At 48.3% G+C, this 26,369-nt stretch overlaps 1 protein-coding gene across 19 annotated transcripts in view; it reads left to right on the forward strand.

Annotated features, from left to right (window-relative positions):
* Positions 1-25,740, forward strand: part of ANK1 (ankyrin 1) — a 202,645-nt gene extending 176,905 nt beyond the window's left edge. For 7 of the 19 annotated variants that reach the window (XM_033103923.1, XM_033103928.1, XM_033103921.1 and 4 more), the window contains 6 exons: positions 7,351-7,909; positions 10,784-11,081; positions 15,488-15,571; positions 16,609-16,674; positions 17,030-17,170; positions 23,134-25,740. In XM_033103923.1, the coding sequence (XP_032959814.1) occupies positions 7,351-7,909; positions 10,784-11,081; positions 15,488-15,571; positions 16,609-16,674; positions 17,030-17,131 (1,109 nt within the window). In that variant the 3' untranslated portion in view covers positions 17,132-17,170; positions 23,134-25,740. Of the gene's footprint in view, positions 1-7,350; positions 7,910-10,783; positions 11,082-14,226; positions 14,828-15,487; positions 15,572-16,608; positions 16,750-17,029; positions 17,171-23,133 lie in introns of those variants that run through there. The other 12 variants (XM_033103938.1, XM_033103935.1, XM_033103936.1 and 9 more) reach the window with 6 other exon arrangements.
* The last annotated feature ends 629 nt before the right edge of the window (positions 25,741-26,369 follow it).

Consider the following 26,369-nt stretch of genomic DNA (forward strand, 5'->3'; position numbering starts at 1 on the left):
GCTCAGGCTTTAGTGAGCATTGCTCTGACTTAATAGTAATCCCCACCAGCACTAGTATGGACACCTACAGTCTCAGATCCGAACTTGTGGGATGTGGGTGGATCAGTGGAGTCCACTGGAGACTGAGAGGGAGCAGTGAGGTGTAGACACTAAATACTGTTACCAGGGGAGCAGCTCCAGGATAAACACAAGGTGGGAGAGAGTATGCATGAGTTCTCTTCACGGGTATATTTTCATTAGGGTGAAATTCCATTAAAATGAACACCATGGAAGTTTCAAGGTGGAAAAGTCACAAAGAATACCCAAAAATGAGCCTCAGGTATTCTGTGGCCAATAGAGCTACCGTCTCCCAATTCTTATCAAGATTCCCCAGAGTGACAGAATAGTCATCTGGCCACATCTGAGGGGCTGTTTAAGATGCATTTCACTTCTGGCCAAGAAGAGACAATAGGTACTGAATATACTTTCTTCTCAAAAAGCCAAAAAGTGGACAAAATATATGAAACAACAATTTCAAGACATTGGACATCTGATAACAAAGGGCAGTGATCCATGAGACATGGGAAATGCATGAGGTGAATCCCATTGCTAGTTCCTGGATCATGGCATAGGGAAGAGAAATCCAAGAAGACTCCCTGGTTTGAGAAGTTGCTGTGAGTCCAGGGGCAGCTAGACGTACCAAGATAGAGTACTAAGGAAGAGACAGCTGCACAGACAGACAACTCCAGATAAGATCTTCATAGGGTCTCCTGCAAGTTTTGCTTGAGTATTAATCAATTCTTCCCAACAGTCAGACTGAACATTCACAGATATTGCACAGGGAACAACGAAAGCTTCTATCTCAGAAATGGAGAATAACTAGCCCTAAATTGAGCAGCGCTGCAGCCCTGCCTAATCAACCTTGAAAGCAAAACTTAAAAGATCAAAGTATTTCAAAGTAACTGCATAACAAAACAAATCTGAGGAATACTTATAAGAATACAGAAATATCCAGCACCAAACAAGAACAAATTCACAATGTCTGACATCCAATTAAAGATTATCAGACACACAAAGAGGCAGGAAAACATAACCCATAATGAGGAGAAAAACCAATCAATTGAAACTGACCTAAAACTGATACAGACGTTAGAATTAGCAGACAAGAGTGGTAAAACAATCTATTTTTTAAATGGTAAAACAGTTATTATAACTGTATTTCAGAAATTCAAAATGTTAAGTAGAGATATGGAAGATATTTTTAAAAGACTCTAACCAATTTTCCAGAGATGAAACTATAATATGTAAGATGAAAAATGCACTGGATGGGATTAAACATTAGACATTACAGAAGAAAAGATTAATGAACATAGCAGTAGAAACTCTCTAAAATGAAACACAAAAAGAAAAGAACATTTTAAAAAATATCAGTGAACTGTGTGACAATTTGAAGTGGTCTTATATTTGTGAAATTAGAGTTTCCAACAGCACACAGGGTGAAAAAGTATTTAAATAAATAATGGCTGAAATTTTTCTAAATTTGATGAAAACTATATAGACAGATCCAAGAAGTTCAATGAACCACATGCACAGGAAACATGAAAGCAACTATGCCAAAGCATATTTTAAACAAAATGGTCAAAACCAGTGATAAAGTCTTAAAAGCAGCCAAAGAAAACAAATATGTATAAAGGAACAAAGATACGGATGACATCAGATTTCTTGTTGGAAACAATGCAAGTGAGAAGACAGTAAAGCAACACCTTTAAAGCAGACCACATCTTTAAAGAACATCTCTAAACCTAGAATTTTATACTCAACAAAAATAACTCAAAAATGAAGGCGAATAACTTTTTCAGACATACAAAGTCTGAACGAATTCATCAGACATACAAAGGCTGAACGAGACCCATGCTACAAGCCCTTCAGGGCACTGACACAACATAAAGGAATGAACAGTGCCAAAAATGTTAACCACATGGATAAATACATAATTTTCTAATTAGACTTCTCTTCAGAAGCCCTGCAAACAAGAACAAAGTGGAGTGAATTATTTAAAGTGTTGAGAGAAAGAAAACCCACCAACCAAGAAGTCTGTATCTTGAAAAGTTATCCTTCACAGGTAAAGGAAAAATAAAGACTTTCTCAGACAAACAAAAATTGAGGGAAATTGTTGCCAGCAGAACTGCTTTGAAAGAACTGTTAAAAGAAGTTTTAAAATAATATAAGTCAGAAACTTGGATCTACATAAAGTAAGGAAGAATATCAAAGAAGGATTAAGTGAAGATAAAATAAAAACTTTATCTTATTCTTAGTTGATCTATAAGTTTGTTCAAAATAATAATAGCAACAATGTATTTAATTATGTATATTTATGTATATCATATACATACACTCACATTTGCTTATGTATGCTTCTATATCAGAAATGGACAGATCCAGCAGGCTGAAAATCAGGACATAGTTGAACTAAACAATACCATTAATCAACTAGATATAAGTGACATCTACAAACTACTTCTTCCAAAAACAGCAGAATACACATTCTTCTCAAGCTCACATGGAATGTTTAGCAAGACAGACGACATTCTGGGACATAAAACAGACCTTAACAAATGTAAAAGAATAGAAATCGTAAAATAAATCAATATAATTCATCACATTAACAAACTGAAAAAGAAAAACCATATGATCATCGCAATAGATGCAAGAAATGTATTTGACAAGTCCAACATCCATTCCTGTGAAAAATTCTTAGCAAAGTAGGAATAGGAAGGATTGTATTCACCCTGATAAAGGGCTTCTACAAACACCCCTAAAGCTAACATTACCTTAATGGTGAAAGACTGAATGCTTTCCTTCTAAGTTCAGTAACAAGACAATGATGTCTACTCTCACTGCCTCTTTTCAACATTGCATTAGGAGCGCTAGCCAGTACAATAAGACAAGTAAAAGGCAGCCAGATTGGAAAGGAAGAAGTAAACTGTCTTTATTCACAGACACGAGATCACCTATATAAAAAATCCAATGGAATCTACAGAAAGTGATTAATAAATGAAATTAGGAAGGTTGCAAGATACAACTGCGATATATAAAAATCAATTGTAAATTGAAATTAAAAGTGGACTTATGTTAGTTGTAAATGTACATTTACAATAGCATTGAAAAATTTGAAATAGTTGGAGATAAGTCTGATGAAAGACTTATACATTGAAAACTACAAAACATTTCTGAGAGGAATTAAAGAAGACATAAATAAAGGTAGAAATTCACCTTGTTGATGGGTCAGAAGACTTGATATTGTTGTAAATACTCCCAAAATGATGTCTACATTTGATGAAATCCCAATCAAAATCCCAGCAGGCTTTTTTGTAAATATCAACAAAGTGATTCTAAAATTCATATGAAAAGGACCTAGAAAATGAACAAACTTGGAGGACTTACAATATCTGACTTCAAGATTTGTTATAAAGCTATAGTAATTAGTAAAGTGTGGTATTGTCATAAAGGTACATAAATGAGTGGAACAGAATAGAGTCCAGAAATGGAATCACATATGTATGAACAACTGATTTTCAACAAAGGTGCAAAGGCAATTCAGTGGAGAAAGGATAATGTTTGCAACAAGTGGTACTGGAACAATTGGATATCCATATGCAAAAATTAATTTGGATTCAAACTTTGCACCACATACAAAAATTAACCCAAAATGGATCATAAATTAAATGTAAAACCTAATACAAAAACTTCTAGAAGTAAACATAAAACTATAAAACGTCTAGAAGAAAACATAAAAGAAAACCGTAGAGATCTTGGGTAAGGCAAAGATTTCTTAGATACAACACCAAAAGCACAATCTATAAAAGAACAAGTTGATAAGTTGGGTTTTATCAAAATTACAAACTTCTGCTCTTCAAAATACACTGTGAAGAAAATGAAAAAACAAGCAACAGATTGAGAGAAAATATTGGCAAATCTGATATAGGGCTTGTATCCAAAATATATAAAGAACTCTCAAAACTCAATAAGAGGAAAACAAACAAACCAGTTTTTAGAATGGGCAAAAGATTTGAACAGACACTTAACCCAGAAGATGTACAGATGGCAAATAAGCACATGAGAAGACCCTTAACATCCCCAGTTACTATTAGGGAAATAAAAATTGAAACTGTGAGGAGATGCCATTACACATAAGAATGAAATGAAAAAGGCTGACCATACCAAGTCTTGTCAAGGATATGAAGAACTGGGGACTCATACACTGCTGGTGGGAATGTAAAACGGACAACTACTTGGGAGAACACTTTGGTTGTTCCTTAAAAAGTTTAACATATACTTACCATGTGATCCAGCCATTCCACTCCTAGGTATTTACCCAAAGAAAAGAAAGTGTGTGTCTGCACTGATAAGCAGCTTTATTTGTAATAGCCGCAAACTGGAAGCCCCAAATGTCCATTAGCAGGTAAATGGATAAACAAACTGTGGTCTGTCCATCCAGTGGAATACAGCTCAAAAATAAGAATGTATAAATCATCCAATACATGCCACAGTATGGATGATACCCAAACGTTTAAGCTGAGTGAAAGAAGCCAGACAAAAAAAGAGTACACTCTGACTAGTTTCATTTATGTAAAACTCTAGGAAATTCAAACTAATGTATCGTGATGAAAAGCAGACCGGCGGTTACCTGGGAATGGGGTAGCAGAAGGAAGGATTACAAAGAAGCATAAGGAATCCTTTCAGGAATGATGCCTATCTCTCATTGTGTCGATGGTTCCATGGGTGTATACCTATGTTAGAACCCATCAAATTATCCACTTTAAATATGTGCACTTACTGTATGTCGACTCTGTCTCAATAAAGCTATCTTTAAAAAATATTAATGGCAGAAAATCTAGCGAAAAGACCACTCTGTGTGCCTTAAGCAAGTTGCTAAACCTCACTGCCCTTGTAGGATTGCTGTGATAATTTAAAGTCATATGTTAAATATGTTTTATACAAAATAGATGCTCAATTAGTAATGGAACTAATGTAATAACACTTTCAAGAGTAACAAGAGGAAAAATATCACTTGACTCTAAGATGTTCTGCTTGCATATATCTGGAGAGATGTCTATGAAGGGTTAGAAGGCCATTGCCCCTGGTTTCCCAGTTCCTTAGGTCACAGTTTCACATACAGTGACTTGGAGTTAACATTGTTATAAGGTTTGACCCACCCATTTCTCCTACTCTCCCACCTCCTCTCTGTTCGTAGTTTGGTCAGAGCTGAAGGAGGATTACCTTAGTTTCTGTCACTACATAGCCCTACCTGCCAGCCACCTTATCACTTCATGGTCTCCCTCCTCCTAATTTTGGGACCTGGAACTACATAGACTTGTAGAGTTCAGTCAGGAAGAAAACGCTCCTGGGAAGATTAAGACAGGATGTACGAGTATGTCAATCACATAGCATGCTTCCTGTCACAATGTAAATATTAGCAATTGTGGTTTTACTAAATATGGATGAAGTCACCTGTCTGGCTCCTGTGTCCCCCTTAGCCACCTGGAGAGCTCTGCAGTAGTCAGAGGGGCCACTGAATTCCCAGTCCTGTTCTAGGCAAATGGAAGGAAAAGGTAAACACCATCCCTTCCCTCAAAGAGTGTACAGTTCCTGAGCAGCTTAGTGAGGGAACCTAGGACAGGTTGAAAACTGGGGGAAATCCAGGTGAGCGAAAGTTGCTGGGAAAACATCATGAAAAAAAGAGGACAAAGCGAACCTGTCTTGTTTGTGTGTGTTGTATGTTTGTAATTCGCAAGCCTTTAGCATGGTACCTGGCATGTAACTGGACCTCAATTAATAATTTTTGGTTGGACAAGTGAGTGGATGAGGTTAGCTGGAGATGGTGTTGTCAAAAGTAGAGAAGAGATGAGGAGAAGAGCTGAGGCCCAGAGCTGTGAATGAGTAGGACCCATTTGGTTTAAGAAAAGCCACACCCAGGAGGAGGTGACACGAGGGGGGAGGGATGAATGACAGAATGAAGAACCTGGACACTAGGGTAGGTACCGCTCTGGACACAGGAAAGTCCTTATAGACCTTGCATGAGGCAGCCCCACTCATACCCAGGGCCCTCCTTGGTCTCTGCTGGGTCTTCACAGGTTGTACGCATATACCTGCTCCCCACTTCCTCAGACAAGCTTAGCCAAGTGGAGAATTTTGTCTTCTAGTCTGTTCTCCCACCTGCAGGTTGGCATCTGCTCTGAAGGGGAGTAGAGGCCCTCTTGCCCCTGTCACAGGTACCCCCACTCCTGGCCAGCGGAGAGCAGAGGAGCCACCTGACGGGACACTGCTCACTCAACTGGCACACAAATTCCTTACACACTTACACATGCCACTCACTCAGGTTCCTAGTCACTTCTGAACGGCAGGGAGCCAATGCCAGAGCCCAGCAGAAAGCTAGCAGGGACACAGCCAGGAACAGACGTATGAACAGACTGTACTGACCACGAGACCATGCAGGGGCCGGAGCTAGCTGGCTCCACTCCCGCCAGCTCACTGCTGACTGGGAGCTGGCATGAATAGCTCAGGGCCTGTGGATGAGGGACGTCAGGGCAGAGTGCTGACGTGGCAGCCAATGTACCCGCCACCTCCTGGTGTCCTCTGACCTGGCCCCTGTTATGAATGTTTACAGCCCTCACTTTTGCCACATTAGCCCATTCAGAGTTTCTAGAACTAATCTGCAACTTGAGGAAAAGTTACTTCATCCCAAACCAAATTGTTTCCCATTTGACCACCGCCCTAAGGTCTGTGGGTGTTCAGTGCACCCCGTTAGACCCCTCCAAGGCAACTCAGTTTCTGACCCTGGATCCGGTGGATTGTTCCGTCCCTTTAACGTACATTCCTGGCAGATAACCTGAGGACTGTGCTAAAGGGAAGTTTTGAGCAAAGAAAGAGCAAGATTTCTTTCTGCCCAGCTGTTGAGAAGTGGGGCTTTCCTCTGACTGGAGACAGGTTGGAGCACAAGTCCTTTGGATCAAGGCTTCTTGATCTAGCGCTCTGAACTGGATAAGAAAGAATTCCAATCTCTTCTCTTTGCCGTCCAGCAAAGGAGCTTTCCTCTCTGCCCCCACTCCCTGGCTGCCCATCACCCAACCTAGAGCCTTGTTTCTCTTGCCCAGGCGCCCTGGGCAGCAGCCACAAGGCCTGAGCAATGGACTTTAAGCTTGGAAAGCCCCTCGCCCGGAATGTGCATGCCTATCTGTGGCTGTGCCCGTGTGTATGTGCGTGTGTGTGTGCGTGTGTGTCTGTGTGTGTGTGTGTGTGTGTGGACTTGCACGTAAGCGTGTGTGACAAAAATCGCTTCTGGAGCATGTTGCCCTCTGTCTGCCCATCCAGGTTACTCCTCGCTGCAGGACGAGCTGCTGTCCCCTGCCTCCCTGCACTACGCGCTTCCCTCTCCGCTGCGTGCAGACCAGTACTGGACCGAGGTGGCCGTCATAGATGCCATCCCCTTGGCGGCCACGGAGCATGACGCCATGCTGGAGATGTCTGACATGCAGGTGTGGTCCGCGGGCCTCACACCCTCTCTGGTCACTGCTGAGGACTCCTCTCTGGAGTGCAGCAAGGCCGAGGACTCTGATGCCACCGGCCACGAGTGGAAGCTGGAGGGGGCATTCTCCGAGGGACCCCAGGGCCCCACGCTGGGCTCTCTGGACCTTGTGGAGGACGACACAGTGGATTCAGATGCCACAAATGGCCTTATCGATTTGCTTGACCAGGAGGAAGGTCAGAGGTCAGAAGAGAAGCAGCCAAGTCATAACAGGCAGGAGGACTCGACAGGTGCAGGGCAGGACTCAGAGAATGAAGTGTCTCTTGTTTCAGGCCAGCAGAGGGTGCACGCCCACATCACAGAATCCCCCACCGTGAGTCGGGTGATGGAGACCAGCCAGGACAGGTAAGGGCTGGGCAGCCGTGGTGGGATGCCCTTCGTCTTCCTGGGCTTCTGGGTGAGAGTGCCTGGCAGTGAGTACAGAGGGAATTCTTAGGTGCTGCTGCCGACCCTGCCCCTGTGTTCTAAATGCCCTGGAATAAAAATACATTCTGGAGGCTCCACCTTGCATTTGAAGCCGTCCAGCCCTCACTCGTGCCTCTGTCGTGTATTATAAGAATGGAGCTGTGGTCTGCAAAGGCCAGTCCCTCCCCAAGACACCCCCTGGGTATGGCCAGCAGGAGAGACGCTTGGGGTGTCATGACGAGTTGGAGCGTACTTAGGAGAGAGGTTATAAGGCTCGGAGGAACCATGTCTCCAAAGTGCAACTGGGGCTAGGTGCTCTAGGCCCCTATCACTATTGTGTGCTTATCGTTGAAGACCATATTTAGAAACCTACAAACATCAGGGCCCGGGAAGTTATTTGTGTGGTCACGCAGCCTGAGTATGACAGAGCTGATAATGGTGCCCTTTCTGCTTTACCCCTCTGAAAGAGTGAGGCTGGTGGGTTGATCTGGGGCAGAACAGAGCTTTCAACTGTTAAGAGGTGGATATTCTCGTGGGTCAGTCCTCAGCCAGCTCCCATGATGAGAAGGCTTGGCACTATACCTGCAGGAGAGAGGCAGCCGGGGCAGCCTGGGCAGAAGAGCCTTATGCATCTCTGCAGACGTTGAAAGCCCTCAGGCCACGGGCCGGACGCAGTCCTGCACTGGACACCACACTCTAGCACTGTGCCGAGTGTGGAGGAGGGCTTGGGGTGAGAAAGAGAGGAGACAGGCATGTGGCAGGTATCGCTTTGGCCTTCTTGGACTGGCACAGGAAGCAAGTGACAGTGACCCTTTCTTCCATATGGCTGTGCTTCCTAAATTTTCCCTAAAGTTGGAACACAGTTTATGTGCTCCCAGAAGGCTGTGGCCACCCAAAGAGCTCAGGTCTGGCTAGGCTATGGGATCTCTGTTCTCGTGTCCTCTTCCCACCCACATTGCTCCACTCAAAAGCCCAGGCTGACTGGTCATTCCCTAGGGTCCATTCAGGGTGGCCCAAATTCCATAGTAGGAAGGAAAGGAAAGTCATTTAAAAAATAAGACAGCAAGGATTTATTTAGTTTCCAAACAAATCCTTTGATTAGTGGGGAGAATTGGACAGACTGAGCCTGTGAGGATTCAAGGTAAAATACTGGCCTTCCGTTGAGAGAGGCCATCTTCCAACAACCTGTGATGGCCATTCATGCCACAAGCATTGATTGAACACTTACCTATGTGCTGACCACTGCACCATTGCAACAGCAGGGGAACCAGAGGGCCTGAGTGCTGGGCTGCAGTATGTTACACTCTGGCTCCGTGACCTTGGTCAATCTCCTGATGGGGACAGACGAATTTCACTTACTCACTCAGCAGTATGTATTGAGTGCCCACGGTATGCTGGGCACCTTTAAAAAGCGCCTCGGTGCTGGGGATGTGGCATTGACCAAAAGAGATAAAAGTCTCTATCGGCAAGAAGTTTATGTTCTAGTGCGGAAACTGACAGTAAACAAGATAAAGTAAATAAAATTAAAAGTAATTAAAAGAGAAATGCTAGATATTAAGTGCTAAAATGGAAAATAAAGCAGGGAAGGGGAGCAGGAGGTGTGTATGTGTGTGGAGAGGGGTGGTTGAAATTATAGATAAGGTGCCAAGGGAGATGAGGTCAGGAAGGCAATGGCAGGCCTTGAGTCCTAGAAAGACTTGGGCATTTACTGGGTGGGATGGAGGACCGTTGGCGGGTTCTGAACAGGGAAGAGAGATGACCTGGCAAATGCTTTGAGAACAGCCTTACATGGCCAGAGGTAGATGGGGAGATGAGCTAGGAGACCAGCGTTCATAGCGATATGGACCAAGATGGTAGCAGCAGTGCTGGCGAGAAGTGGTTGTGTTCAGGATATATTTTTGAAAGTTGAACCAAAGGGGTTTGCTGAGAAATAAGATGTGGAGTGTGAGCGGAAGAGAGAAGTCAAAGAGCTCACTGGTATCCTTGACCTGGCAATTGAAAGGCCAATTGATTTACTGCAGTGGGGAAGACTGGGTGGGACCGGTTTGGGGGGAAGATCGTAAGCGTGGATTTGACCATGCTATCCTCAAGATGCCTATTAGAAAAAGCAGAGATGTTGAGGAGGCAGTTACACACCTGCAGTTCAAGGAAGAGATGCTGGAGACGTACATCTGAGCATTCAGAGCATTTGGATAGGGTGTAAAGCCATAGACTGAATGAGCTCCCTTAGGAAGTGGATGTAGATAGAGCTGAGGTCTGAGAACTGAGCCCTGGGGCGCTCCAATGTTCAGAAGTCAGGGAAAAAATTAGGAGGAACCAACCAAGGACACTAAGCAGTGGTGGCCAGAGAAGTGGGGGTTAGGGGGAGCAGACAAATGTGGTGTCCTAGAAGCCATGGAAGAGCATGTTTCCAGAGGGGGACAGTGATCACCTTGTCAGATGAGCACTGAGATGAGGTCTATGGAGTACAGGTAGCCTGGGGGGCTGGAGGGGAGGTGGGTGCGGTGATGAGTGTGGACTGTATCATAGGTGTGAGCCAAGCGCCTCGGGAGCCCAGAGTGAAGCCGTCCACTCCAGGGAAGCAACCAATGGCACTGGTATCCTTGGCCCTCTCCACCTGGACAGCATGGATGGCCTATTTGTAACTCTCTGGACAGGGCAGTCAACTGTGTGATTTGCCCACACTCTCCTGTCCCTTGGATGGGCAGTACAGGATGTGTTTTGAGTGAGCCAGGACTTGGAGGAGAAGGGTATCTGAGGCAGAGCAGAGATTGAAGGGTGACCAGGTGTCCTTTCTCTCTTCCTGGATCCAAGACTGCAGGACTGGGATGGAGAAGGTTCCATTGTCTCATACCTGCAAGATGCTGCACAAGGTTCCTGGCAAGAGGAGGTCACGCAAGGCCCACACTCATTCCAGAGAACAGTCACCACCATCAAAGGGCTGGAGCCCAGTGGGTCTCGGGAGTATGAGAAGGTCCTGGTGTCTGCGACTGAGCACATGCAGCTAGAGCAGCCCGAGGCTGAGAGCCTACAGGCTGACAGGGAACAGAGACAACAAGGACACCGAGAGTGGGTGCAGGAGTCCAGGAGCACATTCTCCCAGGTGGTGAAGGTGAGAACTGCAGGGAGGAGCCTGCTGACGCCCGCACCAGTGCCAGAAGGGGCCTAATGTCTAGGCAGCCTCTTGTTCACTCAGCCCAGAGCTGAGCATGTTTGCTTTCTTTAAAAATTTTGGTGGTGACTTCACTTTCTCTAGAAGGAAGGATACAAGGTCTTGGTCTACCTGTCTGCTTCCTTGATCCCTATTGAGGAAAGGGAGGGGCTGACATGCATGGAGCTCCTGAGTATTCCAGGCACCGTCTGTGGTGTTATCATCCTCACAAGAGGTTATTCCCACCTGACAACAGATGGTTAAGCAACTTGCCCAAGGTCACGGGGTCAGAGGTGGGCTTTGAGGCTAGGTCTAGCTGACTCCAAAGCCATGGTTTTTTGTTTCTTTTCTTTTTCCATCATATTTTAGGAAGAGCTTAGAGCCAAGAGAGCTGGGTGTTGTGCTAACTCTGGTCCTACCGGGGTCTGCATGGCCGTGGACAAGCGACTTTCTTCTTGGCAACTCAGTTTCCTAACTAGTAGAGGAGGAGTGAATGGATTATCACCAAGGTCCATACAGTTTGAGAATTCTGTGATTCTGTGGGTAGGCTCACCAAGTGGAACAGGAGATGGATGGGGAGAACGTTCTCGCCACCTCCCGCTTTCCTCTCTCCTCCCAGTTTCCTCGACCGCTTCCTCTCTCAGTCCTCCCTCCCTCCATTTCAGTTTGCCCTACTTTACTTTTTTTATTTATTCACTTTTATCTTCATGCCCCATTCCCATTCTCTTGCCCCTCCCCAATCCCATAGACATCCATTTAAATGTGTTTTTTGCAAAAAAAAATTTATTGTGAAAAATTGCAAAACAGCAAAACAGCCAGAATAGCATATTAACTTTCCACGCACACACCACCAAGGATGCACAATTACCCAGTCATGGCCCATCTTGTTTCATCTGTACCCCCCGCTGCTCTCTTCCACCCCACCTCCATATTATTGTGAAGCAAATCGCAGACGTCTTATTAATGTGTCTTTTTAATTTATGTGTTTTTATACGATGCTCATTGCTGTTATATGCATATGTATTTTTAATATGTGCTTTAACAGTGTGTTCTGTGTCTCGTTTGGTTTCTTACTGTTTAGTCAGCACCGTTTCCTCATCCAGGAACCACTTTCCTCCTCTCTTTCTCCTCTGCTTCTTTCTTCCCTTTCCTCCCCTCACTCCTATCTGAAATTAGGCCTAGCAGGCATCTTTGAGGACCCCAGGACTCAGCTGGCTCCACAGTGGTCCTGTGATGCTGGCTGTCGAGAGCTGCTAGGAATTAAATAGGGTTTTTTTTAGAATGCATCCTTGCCAAGTATGTGCCTCAGACAGGACAGGCGGCTGTGTCCGTTTTTAACCCTAGCCCACCCCATGCATTATTTGCCATCAGGCTATTCCTTGTTACCCACTTCTACTGCTCTCAGTAGCAAGTGCTTGGCCCAGAGCATAGGAGCTCTTAACCAGGTCTGGACTCCTGACTCCTGGGGAAAGAGAAGGATGCCAGGAGCAATATTTCCCACCTTTCCTCTGCAGTCAGCCTCTGGCGAAGGGAGAACTGGGGAGGAAGCAAGACCACCCCAGGGAATTAAGGGAGAAACCTTCTAGGTCACATGGTCCTCCTGCTTCATTTATCAGGAGGAAACTGAGGTCTAGAGAGCCGACAGCTTCTCCAGGGTCACACAGTGAGCCAGTGTCAGAGCCAGGAGAGTCCAGATGCCCTGTTTTCCAGTAGGAGTGTGTGTGTGTGTGTGTGTGTGTGTGTGTGTGTGGTGGGGGTGGGAGGCAAGCAGCACACCTAACACCTCCCCAGCCTAGGACAAGATTGGATGGCATGGATGAGCTGTTGTCCGAATCATCTGACAGAACCCCGGTTGGGAGGCGGCGGGGTGATCATTTAAGGTGCCAGTTTACAAAGCACCCATTTGCTAGTATTTCCGGTGAGTCTCTGAAAACAGTGATAGAGAGATAGAGGGATGCCCTGTAATTTAGGGCTTGAAAAACAGGCATGAAATGACTGTAAGCCAGCCAGTCCCGCTCTGAGGACCTGGGGGAAAATATCTAAAGTTGGACTCTTCTTGGCTGGGCTGAAACTGAATGTGCTGTGGCTTCTATTTTTCCAAGTGCTTTCTTGTTGAAATGAGGCCGTGTTGTGTAGTGATAGGTATTTGAAATCTGACTCTTCGACTTATTTACATCTTCATGTAGGCAAGTTTATTCGTGCTTCCTTTTCCTTGGTGGGAAATGATAGAAACTGCAGGGTAGGATTGAGGGAAGGCTTAACTGAGTTAATACGCGAAACACACATGGAACCAGGCCTGCAGAACAGTGTACACTGTGGTCAATGTTTGCTATTATTTCTCATAGTGGTAGCACCCATGAGCACTAGGAGCCGCACAGCACTCTTGAGAATGGGGCGGGGAGAGCACATTAATCCACCCTGGTTTTGGGTGAGGAAACTGAGGCCCAGACAAGGTATCCAGCTTTCCCAAGCCCCCACAGTGAGCTTGTTGCAGGGTCAGTGTGCCATCCAGGGTCAGTGTGCCATCCCAGGTCTTTGTTCTCTCCGCCATGTGAGCTGCTACTCAAAGAGGAACAGCCTGATCCCGAAAGTGAAATTCCTTTCATCCACAGCTGCATTTGTGAATCAGCTCTGCAAAGGCGAGTATAATGTGCGTGGTTCCTGCTCCTCGTGGGCGGGCATTGACAGCCAGCATGGGAAGAGCCTTTGAGGACAGGCCTTAAATAGACAACACCAGTTCCACACTTACGTTTAGGGTTGTTGTGCCCAGTAAAGGGGCTGATGGGAATTGCACTGCACCACCACCTATGCTGGACTCTGCTGCACTGGACCTGAGCAAATCACTCATCCCAGGGCTATTTTTGAAATAAACCCTGACTCTCCAGGTTATTAGCCGGTCCCATCCCCATGGGAGAGGGTAAACATCAGTCTGATCACTGCAATAGCAGCGCAGGGAAATGCAAGTAGCCACATTCTTTGGATGCCTTATTTTCTGGAGCCCCTGAACAAGATTTCCCTGGGCAGAGCCGCCTTTAGTTTGCGTAGCAGCAGGCAGGCAGGAAAGGAGAGGAGCCAAGCCCCTCTTCAGACTCTCATTGTGCGGCAGGGTGGAAGTCGCTCACAGTGACTTTGACATGGAATTTCAGAGCCCAGGACACGCGCACCTGCCAGCTTCCTTCTAGCCCAGTTGGACAGCCTCAGCAGCTGGTTTGGGAGCTAAAATTATCGAAGCCCGACGTCACCCAGGCATGAGGGCAGAGCCTGGGGCTGCTGGGCAGGAGGAGGACACTCAGGCAGACAGTTCTAGTGAGGGGCCGGCCGGTCAGCCTCCTGCCTGGAGAAAAAGAGTGGGAGACTGAGAAACAACAATGAAAGGGGTCCTCAGGGGACTCTGGAGTCCAAGAGGAGAATGAGAGCTTGGACCCCTGCAGCAGCCAGAGCCCTGGCCCCCCTGGTCCCCGGAGGGCCCGGCTGGTGAGGAGGTGAGAATGTGGACTTTCATCACCCAGCTCCTGGTCACCCTAGTGCTGCTGGGTTTCTTCCTGGTCAGCTGTCAGAACGTGATGCACATTGTCAAGGGCTCCCTGTGCTTTGTGCTGAAGCACATCCACCAGGAACTGGACAAGGAGCTGGGGGAGAACGAGGGCCTGAGTGACGACGAAGAGACCATCTCTACCAAGGTGGTCCGGCGTCGGGTCCTCTTGAAGGTAACGACCAGGCAGGAGGCAGGGCTGAGGGCACAGTGCTGTGAAGTGAATGGGGAGGAGCTGGGGGACGGCGCCAGACTCCAGGTCAGGAGACATGTTGGAAGAGAAGGGCCAGGAAGGCTTCGGGGGACTGACTCTGCACTGGGAACCAGAGCTGTGTGCGGCCCCCATTTGGACCATCGCTGTGTGATGGCAGAGATAGCTCAGCGCTGGGACTTAGCAGGCCTGTTCTCATTTTGCTTCTGTCCTCAAGTCACACTTAGTGTGATGATGTCTGTGGAAGGGCTTTCTACACTGTAAAGTGCGGTAGAAATATAAATTAGGTGCCTCACTTCTTCTCTTAGGGCTTCCTTCATAAAACTTGCATAATTGTCCCTGTTTTGCCTGCTCCCGGTGCTACGCGGGAACCCAGCACACAAAGCTCTTGCAAGCTCTGGGCTCCATCCTGTCCTTGGGCCCCATGGCCCCACGGGGCACCTCTTGTACTTGGAGCTGGTGGTTTGGCGGCTGCTACTTGCTGAGTTGGAGTTTCTTGCTGGGGTGGGGATTTGTCGGACAGTGTCTGTTGTTGCTGCTTTTCTTCTATTTCCTCATCCTCGATTCTTATTCCTAGCCCTCCACTTAATCAATCTCAAGTTTTCTCCCTTTCTCTAATTGCAGGGAAGTGAGCTTCAGAATATTCCAGGGGAGCAGGTGACTGAGGAACAATTCACAGATGATCAGGGCAACATTGTCACCAAGAAGGTGGGTGTAAAGAGTCGCCCAAGTTGGGGAGAGGCAGGTGGACCAGAGGCTACAAGGTGGTGGACCCACCTCCCAGCTTCTCGTTGCTGCCCTAACAGAGGGATAAGCAGGGCTCAGACAGGACGGTTCAGGTGCCAGGAGCCCTTATCTTCCACAATGTGGACGTGACATTTGGACATTTTTCATAGCCGCATTGCCTGATTCAACCTGAATTGGGCTCCTGCTACTCTGTTCCTGACGATCGAAGCCCCATAGGACAGCCCAGAAACCTTGTCCCGTGGTGCCTAGCCCTGCAAACAACTGTAAGACAGCCGTGTGTGCTCCCCAGACTACCACCGCCTCCTAAAATGGAAAAGATGTGGAAAGGCATTGAATCGGTAGCAGATTTTAATTCAATATACATGAAATTCCCTGTCAAGAGTTTGGGCAGAAGGGAGAAGAAGGAACAAAGGGAAAAACTCCTATGTGCTCCCCTGTGGTGCTGCTCATAGTACCTTGGAGTAGAACCCTTATGTCCGTCTTTCCCTCTGTATGGTGAGCTATGTGCAGGAGGGAACATGTCTTAGTTGTTTTCATCTCCCATCCTAAGACATGGTAGGTACAGAGTAAATAGTTGTTAGGATATTTGGAGGAATGAATGAGGGATGGCTGGATTGCATTGAATTACTATAGATGAGAAAGAAATGCCCTCAGCAGCTTATTGGCGTACAGTAAAGACAGTGTAATTTGTCCATCAATACCAAGAGGCAGGAGGAAATGCTGTGGACAAGAGATAGAAGTTACATGTGGTCCAAACTTGGTCATTAAAAACCTCTGCTAAGACCCCTCTGTAAATTCTACTCCCTCTGAGGCTGTTCAATGCAAGTGTTTCCACACAGTGATGGGAGTGAGAGACCTGTCCCTATTTTTGCCTCTCAAGAAGGAGCACTTTAGGACAAAGATTGCCTCTCCCCTGATGTCATTCTTGGTGACCCGCCCTTCTCAAGCTTTGTCTTGACGGCTTCACCGGCCCTTTCTCCCTTCCCTCTCTTTTCCAGATCGTACGCAAAATTGTTCGGCAGATAGACTCGTCTGGTGCCGATGACACCCAGGAGCATGAGGAGGTGATTATTGAGGGGCCCCCAGAGGATCCTGGGGAGATGGAAGCTGATATTGATGACTTTATGAAACACGCCAAGGTACTGCAGTGGCCGCAGTCCCCCGAGGCACTCGCTCTTCCGAGGGGCCTGGCGGCACCTCTTCCTGCTGCGCACCTCTTCCTGCTGCTCACCTCTGTGCCAGCCCTCCTTGGGTTTCAGACTGCACTGTGCCCACCTCTCTGGGCTCTCACTTGAGCCTCTTTCCCCGAAGAAGGCAGTGTTTTCCACACCTCTGTATGATGCCTTTCGTTCTCTTGCCTATTGTTGCCGGTCAATCTGTGCCATCTGTTCTGCATTCTGTCTCTGCTGCTGTCTCCAGGTGGAGCTGAGAGGGAGGAGCCTGCAGCCGCCGGACCTGATAGAGGGCAGGAAGGGGGCTCAGATAGTGAAGCGGGCCAGCTTGAAAAGGGGGAAACAGTGATCTCGAGCAAACCCCCGCCCTCGAATGGCCTCTTTGGAGGTAACAGGTCTTCCTGCCTGCTTTCTGCATGGTTTGGTCCTTGTGAATTGGGGGGTCCTGGGAAGGGCTGTTCACATGCTCACTCCCGTCCCCTCTCCCCAGCACGATGCGGGATGAACAGCATTGCTGTGGTCACGAGACACAGATTCTCATTTCCCCACCTTCCAACTGCGTCTCTGAGTCTTGATTTCCTTGTCAAGAAAACAAAATCAACAATATCTGTTGACCAACGTTTCAGGAAGTGCAAAAATACAGATTTGAAAAAAATGCTTTGATGAGTGCAAAGTGCTTGGTAATCTCGGTAACGTTACTTTCCTGGAAACCAAGCGATGGGGACAGGGCATCGGAGAGGGCAGCCGAGTCTGTCTAGGCTGTGCTGTTTCGATCCACGACCCCAGGAAGAGCTCCAACAGTGACAGACTTAGAACTGAACTGTCGCTTGAACCTGGAACCCTACAAAAGTCCCCACAAACCCAAGGCTTCCATTCTCCCTGGTGTTTCTTGAAACCTGTCGCTCCCTTACTTTCTAGGAAAGGGTAAAGTTAACAAGCCCACGGGGTGAATGGTGTTTTCCCTGCGAGTCAGGAGGGCTGCCGGGCCTCGGAGCGTGGCGTGTGAGCATGGGGCAGTGTGGCCGAGGGGCGCGGGTGTGCGGTGCTGTGCAGTGAGGGAGGGCTGTGAAGACGGCGGCGAAGGCGCTCCAGCGGGCCGTGCAGTGCTGGGGGCTTCAGCGGCCAGCTCTGACCTCATCCTCCCTGAGGGATCCTGTACTGAGCTGCCCCGAGGCTCTTCACGGTGCCCGGCTCGGGGCAGCTCAGTACAGGATGCGTCGGGGTGGGAGTCGGCAGGAAAGCGAGGAAGCACTGTGTCCCCAGCGTGGCACTAACCAGGTGGTTGCCATCTAAACCCCCAGGGCTTGGCACTGGGCCAAGCGGCAAGCTGGCTTCGACTTTCTGCTTTCGGCAAAAAGCTGGGCCGCTGCGTCTGCTCCGAATCAGCAGAAATGCTGACTTGGGGCTTCCTGACATACCTCAGCACTTGGGCAAAAAAGAGGACTGGCCGATCCAGTTATAGGATAAAATTAGACCTGACTCCTCAGCAGCTTAAGGAGGTCACAGTGTTAACCCTGACGCTGCCAGAGGGTCCCACCAGGCTGCTGGTTTAGGAGATTAGCTGTGATCAGTCCTGAAGATAATCCAAAGGTACCAATAATTTGAAAAAGCAGAGTGGAAGCAAAGGTATACTTTTCTGTCCTATTTTCCTTGTGGCGTTTGCAGTAGCAGCAGCAGCAGCAGCAGCAGCAGCAGCAGGGGCTTTACATTTTAGCTTCTGTTTGGCTTGGGTTCTACTGACGTTCCTGAACAGGAGCGAGGCAGCCAGAAGCCAGGCTGTTGGGGAAGGGTAGAACCCTGGAGTTTTGTTTTGTTTTTAAATTTTCTATCGATGATTTTTCTGCAAAGTGGCTGAACCCTCCACAGGGATGTGAGTCCAGACCACAGAGCGTGAGTGTCAGGAACACATCGCAGCCTGGCTCCAGGACAGTGCTGGGGCCTCTGCCAAGAAAAGGCCAGGGAAGTGTGTGGTGGGGACCATAGTGAGGGAGCCCGTGTGGTCCCAGAGATCCTGGCAGGTGGCCTACAATGCTTTACCCTCCCAGTAAGACAGGTGAAGAGGCTGAAGCCTCTCTGGTCTTTAATAATTAACGACCACCCACTCGAAAGCATGTACGGTCAGCCCTCATTATTCGTGGATTCCACACTTGCAAATTCTCTTACTGACTCAAATTTATTTTAACCCCAAAACCAATACTCACTGCACTTTCGTGGTCATCCACAGACACGAATGTGCACAGTGGTGAAAAATTTGAGTTGCCTTTTGTGCACACTCCCAAGTGAAGTCAAACAAGGCCGTGCTCTGCCCTCTTGTTTCTGCTCTCATATTAGAAATGTCTTTTTTGCAGTCTATTTAATGCCATGTTTTTTGGTGTTTTGTTTTGCATTTTGGGGCTATTTGTTGGTGACTTTGCTGTTTAAAATGGCTTTCAAGACTAGTGTTGAAGAGCTGTGTAGTGTTCTTAACTGCAGGAAGGCCGTGATGTGCCTTATGGAGAAAATACATGTGTCCGATAAGCTTCCTTCAGGCCTGAGTTGAAGTGTTGGTGGCCATGAGTTCAATGTTAATGAACCATATATATTAAATCAGGCGTCTTTAAACAGAAACACACGTAAAACAAGGTTATGTAGTCATTGGTTGACAAAAATGTTGTGAACAGAAGCTTCCAGGAACCTAATGCCGTGTTTTCCTTAGGAGCAGTGGTTCAGTATTGGCTAATCCAGTGTTCATGAACGTAACTACTGCAGATAACGAGAATCGATTGTATATGTTTCAGAGAGGGGGAAACCTGGGGCTTGGGAGCCTAGATTCAAGGCCCAGCTCCCCCTGATTTACAGGTTGTGTTATCTTACACGAGTCATTTAACTGCCCTGAGCTGCTGTCTCCTCAAGAGAGGATGAAAATAGTTCCTTCTGAATGTGTGTTACACTTCCATAAAAATCATCACGGTAGCTGTGAGGGCCATTGTGAAGAGTCAAGGAGAACATATGTATTCTGGTGCTCAACCTGTTGCAGATTTTATTTGGAGTGTGACAGGGGCAAGTCAATTGACCTCTCAAAGCCTCAGGTTCCTTAGCCGTCCAATAGCAATGTTGCCGGTATTTCCCTTGTAGGGTGGCTGTGGTGAGCGATGAGTTTCTGTTTGTTAAAGGGCTTTAGAAATTGCCAAGTTCTAATCTACTGTTTCTCAAAGAGTCACCGCATGCATCCCTGCATGTCAGTCCTCTGAGAGGCTGGTTAAAGTGCAAATTGCTGCTGCCTCTCCCAGACCTACTGAATTAAAATTCTGGAACTCAGGCTTCTGCCTCAAGCTCCTCAAGTGATTTGTATGCGTAAGGAAGAGTGAGCTATGATGACTGATTTGAGTTTTCCCTTACAAACCTTCTAGAGGTGATACGGTACAGTTGTAGACTTTATGTTTAAAAGGTGAGCTGAAAGGAATAATGGTTGTAGTTTGTTCAGAGCTACGGAACACCCCCAAAGGGCAGAATTCCCCCATCCCAGGTGAGGACTGAATAGATCCCAATCACCCATTCTGATGCCCCCGCAATCACTCCCACCTTGGGAAGGATTTTGCATTTAAGGCCTGGCAGGTTGGGGAAGGATGCTTTCCAGTAGTTTCTAAGAAACTAGAAAATTGCTGTTTAGTCAAGGCCTGATTGTTTGGGGCAGACTGTAGCAGCTAGTGGGGTTTGCTTTGTGCCAAGTATTTAGGTCCAAGAATTAGGGTGTCAGTGCTACTAGAATGACAGCATGGAGCAGGGTAGCTAGCGGGCTAGGGACAGGGGCCGCCCAGTACCAGGAGCCAGGGCAGCCCTCTGGTTCTCAATAGTCCTTTGCATCATGTCACTCCACCTTCTGGGACTCTCAGAAAGCTGCAATATTAAAGACTGCTGGGGGTTTTGTTTTGTTTTGTTTTTTAAGAGACACTTCCCATTCAGACCCTATGATTGCAAGACTTATGTTAGCTCTGACAATAGAATATTTTAGTGAGTTTAAAACTTAATCAATAATCTCATTGGAAAGAGGCAGGGAGGCAACAGTCCTGTTTTATTTGGCTGTTTGAAGCTTTGGTCTGCCCTCACTCCTCAGACATGGCAGGTGTTGTTAGAGTCTGGGGCTGGGGAGAGGAAAGCGCCACAGACACTGGGTAGGGGGTGGGAACAGGTGACACAGCACAGAGAGACGAAAAGAGGAAAAGAACCTCACCAGTGTAACCACTAGGAGTGGCAGGGGCTATTGTCTAAGGTTTTTATTAGGGTAAGACCTTTCTCGAAGGGCACCCAGGAGCAGAGGTGCAGGACAGAGGCACATACTGGAAACAGACAGGAGACTTGCATTCTAGTCCTACCCCTGCCTGGGTGCCCCCAATGGACCTGTCGCTTCTCCTGGAGTATTACTTTACCCAAAGATGAAATGAGCAGTTACCAGAGAATGATCTCTTGGCCTTGAACTTTCTCCTCTGCTCCCTGCCTGGGCAGAAAAGTGAGAGATTATAGCCTCTCTTCCCCGGGGCCAAGATTTTATAAGGTTTCTTATTTCAGGTATGCTTAGCACTGGGGTAAGCAATGTGGAGACCACAGGGAAGGGAAGGCCCGGCTCTTGCCCTCAGAGAATTTATACTGTAGCCAGAGGAAGAATGCAGACATGAAAAAGGAAAGATAAGCAAGACAGTCGCATTTCCAGACAGCTCGTTACAGTCACATTCACATAGTAGTACTTAGTGTTCTAAGCACTTTATATATCTTAGCTCTTCTAAACATCAAAACAATCTGATGAGGTGCCTCCTCTTATTGCCCTGATTTTACAACAAAGGAAACTGAGTCACAGAGAGCATAATTAACTTGATCAAGGTCACAGAGCAGGAACTTGGCAGAGATAGGATATGAACTCAGGCAGTCTGGCTTCAGAGTTCATGGTCTTAACTGCTACACTCTATGTCTGCTCTAAATAAAAGGGAGTGACAGAAGGGAAAAGCTTCTAGAGTTGTGAGGAGAGAAACAAGAGTGAGCTGGAATTATCAGGAAGGCTTCGTGGAGCAGAGGTCTTGAGGGTGGTGGGCAGAACTTTAGCACAGAGGAGACTGGATGGCATCCTTGATAGGACAGCCACAAACAAAGGCAGGGAAGAGGCAGGCATTGGGGGTTCTGAAGGCAGAGCGGTCCAGGCAGTGATGGAAGTCTTGCCCTCCAGGTGACAGCTCCTTCAAGCTATGGCAGTAGAAGGCTTGGTTTTTTCGCTTTATCACAGCCTCTGGCAAGGAGGTTAGCACCACCCTCTCATCCTTGGAAAAACACTCAAATAGAAAGAGTTAGTCATCGCCAGCTTCCTCCCCAAGCCTGTTCCCAAAGGGCCCAAGACAGCTCCCTGTGGGGAGAGCTCTTCTTCAGAAAGGGTTTCTGCCTTTCTGTGTCACTTCCTACCCCACCCAGAAGATTGTCAGTCATTTCCTCTTTATTTAAGTGTCCTCCTTTTCCGGTTGGTCCCAAGGTCTCTGTGGACAGAACCCCCAGTGGCTGGTCTTGGAAACAGAGTTTCACCCCAGGTTAGAGGATGAGGCACCAGGGGTGGCAGGAGTGGTGTCTTGCTGTGAATCCCAGGCTGCGGAATTTGGAATTGATTCTGCAGGCAAAGCACTGTCTTCCAGCCTGAGATACACAATATCCTAGGGAGAATGCACCTGTCTTCCAAAGATCTCTTGGCCATAACAGAGGTTGTCTATCCATGAGACATAGGGAGAGGTGCTAGAGGCATCTGACAGTAGGAGCTGTGGACCAGAGCTGAAGAAGTGCTGTCATCCCTTGAAGCCATGATGAGCTCCTGAGGCTACGATCATGTCTGCTCCACCTCTGGGATCCCGGGGCTGGCACATAGCAGACATCTGTGCATGCTGGCTGGATTGAACTGAAAAAGCAGAGGGTACTGCTGCCTAGCCTAGCCCCTCTCTTGGCACAAGCCCTGGCTCATGAACATGGCCCCTTTTGTAGGTACAAGATCTACTCATGGAGATTTCTCCCCAGGTGACTGCAAGGGCGTGGGAAACTCCTGCCTCCTGAGGCACAGAGCACCCACACAGGAGGGTTTTCTGGAGTGCTCATCGACTCAGCAGGGAATTAATGTAGGCCAGAGGCAACCTTTGAGTTGGGGAGCAGGGGAAGGACAGCTGGTATTTCAGGAAGGTCAGGGGCTCTGAGCTCAACACCCTTCAGCTCACCACCTTGCTTGGGGAGGCTGCTTTTTCCAAATCAGACACTGCCTGAGCAACCAGCCCAAAACTCGGTGTTTGGGGGTTTTGCTGGGAGTTGTACCTTTAAATTCTAAGTGTCTCCTTCTCTCTTTGTGTCCCTCAGGATCACACCTCGACACCCAACCCTTGAACTCCACACACTCTGCCATGCACACAGGAGGAGAGCTGGACCGGAGGGCTCCACAAGCGGCACACGTGTTCCTCTAGGCTAACGGCATGGTCTCCGTAAGGGACTTCCTTTAGTCTCCTATTCGCATGAACGACTGACTGTAGACGCATGACCTACAGTCCTCAATCCTGCCTCTAGCGACGACGACGACGGATCTCTGTCGGGAATCAGGACAAAAGCAGCAAGAAGTGGGGAGAGAGAGAGGGATAGAAAAAACAAATGCAAGTGAGCGCATGAATGCAGACGTGAACAAGGGCTCTTTGTGGCTGGAGATGATATATATTTTTAAATCATTTTAATTTCAACTTCTTACAGGGTACTTATTTTTTTTTCAACCTCATCTGTAAGAAATCCTTGTGGGCTTCCTGGAAAGGAAGAAAAAAAGAAAATGTGGGCTTCCTGGAAAGAACTAGACATGAAATCAGTTCAGCACCTCTTACTCCCATGTCCTCATCTGCCAGCCTTCCCTACCCACACACATCTCCATTCCATTTGTGGTAGTGCCCTCCCTCTCCCCAGTGGACTGCTCCCCCCAGAACGCTCTACACGACATTCAGGACACACACACCTCTCCCCTCTACTCAGTATACACACAGATTTTACTGTGATGTCTGAAGCTGTATAGAATCTCCTGTGGATAAACTGGAATTTTTTATGTTCTCTCTCTCTCTCTCTCTCTCTCTCTCTCTCTCTCTCTCTCTCTCTCTCTCTCTCTCTCTCTCTCCCAGTTTCAGTATTAATCATCTTCCAATGGAAAATCATTACCTTTAGAGTGCATTCGGGGTTCCTTGTGTTAGGGACTTAAGAATCCGAGGTGAGGACCCCAGGCTTAGCTATAGGGCTCAAAGGGAGCCAGTGCCCCATCTGAAGGGTCTTCTCTCTCAGTTGGTGGCTGTGCCAGGATTGCACCAGCATGTTCAGTAGAGAAGAGGTTTTCTATATCTTGAAGCACTTATATCATAGTCTGTGTTCAAAGTGTAAACTGTACAGTAATCAGCCTTGTGTATATGAAAAATAATAAATACTATGCAAACCAATAGAAACACTTTAGCAGTATGTGCAAAGCACTAACAGCTCAGCTCCTGAGGACTTCTCCAGGCTGCAGGAGAAGGAGCTACAGCCTGTCTTTCAGTGAAAGAGGAAGGAAGGGAATAGGGCTGGTGAATGTATGTGCGGGTTCTCAGAGGTCAGCCACCACCCCCCAAGGTCTCCCAGAGCGAACTTGGTGCTCTAAGTCCTGGCAGCCCGCAGGATGGGGGGGCCAGGCTGGACAGCCTCGGTGCCCCCACTCTGACCAATCCCCTCAGCCCCACCTGGAGAGGTGGGGGAAGGGCCGACTCCTGATCACAGCCCAAGGGAGGAGAGCCGGAGGAGGAGAGAGCCGCTGAGCAGCAGGAGGCCCTGGGCTGAGAAGGAGACCCTCCTAGGCCAGGCCCCCCGGTCAGGGCAGGAAGGAAACACACAGCTGGTTGTTCCTCGCCTCGGCGCCACCAGGGAAGAGCCTTAAAGCTACACTAGAGCCCCCGGCAGGGGGAGGCCCGAATCAGCACAATCCGGCCCCGCCCTGCGCGGCGGGCGCCCTCCTGGGCCAGAGAGACTGGCAGGCTCTGCTGGCTGTCACAGAGCCCCTGCTTGTGGCTGTCCAGTCACCTTCCTCCCTGCCGCTCTTCTGACGTGTCCTCAGAACACATTCACACCTTCCAAGTAGCACAGAAGCTCCCTCAGTGTCCGAGCCCCCACGGTCCTGGTGCCCGGTGCCGGCCGCACAGGTACCGGCGGAGCGGGCGCAGTGGGGCGGCCGCGCGGAGTGGGGAACCCAGGCTCAGCGGAGTCCTCGCCGGCCCGGCCGAGGCGCTCCTGCCGATCCGGGCGGTTTCGCTTTTGCTTTCAGAGGGGCAGGCCAGGGAGGGAAAGGCCAGGCTCGCAGCCTCAGGCCCCCAGGGCTGTGACCAAGCAAGCGCAGCCCCCGCCCGGCCTCCCTGCGGGGCCGAAGCGCAGGGCTTCTCCGCCGCGGGCGGTGCGGCTCGGCTGGAGCGCGCGCCCGTCCCCGGGCACCTTCGGCCCCGCCAGCTGGTCCAGGGAAGACAGGCGCAGGGCCGGCCTCCCGCCTCGATCCTGTACCTTCCTGCCCCAGTCCGCCGCTGCAGCCGTCCCCAGTAGCCCCCCTCAGAGCCCCGCGTGGACCCGCGGCCCCAGGCTATGCTTTGGCACCTTCCGCTCCGTCCGGCATGGCTGCTTGGCCGGGTAGCCCCGGGTCCTCGGCGGCATGGCTGCCTGCTCCGGTTGCTAGTAGGAGCTGTTAGGGGAGGAGTTTGGGGTCTCCACACGATGCCTAGAGAATGCTGCAGTCTGCACATTAGACGCTTTTTAGAAGTTTTGGAATTACCTTGATTTTTCTAATTGTTATGAAATGAATCTTTTCTTGACTCTCTCCAACATGATCTGTAATCGGGAGAGAATTCCCCGTACCCACTCTGATGTATAGACCATTCTCCCTACACCAGCTGAACAAATGTCAAAATTAAAGAAATTGACTCATGGCACAGGGCTCGATCTGTCCTTTCTGGCTTGTCCTTGGGGAGTTCGAGGTGGGGGGCAGGAGTGAAGCCTGGGGTGGGATCAGTCAGCAGAGAGACCTGCACCCCGGGAGGTATCCACCTCCTGGAAACCTGGACAGCCCTGTAATCAGGACCACTCACTTTGGGAGAAGCCGCCCCAGCCCCTCAGATAGTAGAGCAGATTTCTGTCCCACCTAATGACTACCACGAGATGGGGACAAGTCTAAGGTGGGTGGGAGGGAGGCACTATAAACCACCAGGGTACATGCCTGAGCCCACAGCTGGCATACACTCAGGGGAACCCCTAGTGCTCCCTGTGAAGCTGTCTGGACCCTGCACTTGATGCCATTCAACGTTGAAGAACTTTCTAGAAAATTGCCCAGTTCCTAACAACTAGTTCCTACTGTTGCATACAAGGCTGGCCATCAAGCTGGCCTCAATTTCCTCATCTGTCAAATGGGAAACTGGATTAAGCACTTGCTAAGATCTCTTCAGTTTGTCATCCTGAGATTCCTAAACACGAATGCCTTTGTCAAGCTTGGCATTAAATAAGAGCGAAATCATTTGCTGCAGCTTTTCTTCCTCATAAGTTCCCATCATTGAAGGGTGACC

Source organism: Rhinolophus ferrumequinum, chromosome 4 (genome assembly GCF_004115265.2).
Source record: "Rhinolophus ferrumequinum isolate MPI-CBG mRhiFer1 chromosome 4, mRhiFer1_v1.p, whole genome shotgun sequence".
Classification (NCBI taxonomy): domain Eukaryota; kingdom Metazoa; phylum Chordata; class Mammalia; order Chiroptera; family Rhinolophidae; genus Rhinolophus; species Rhinolophus ferrumequinum.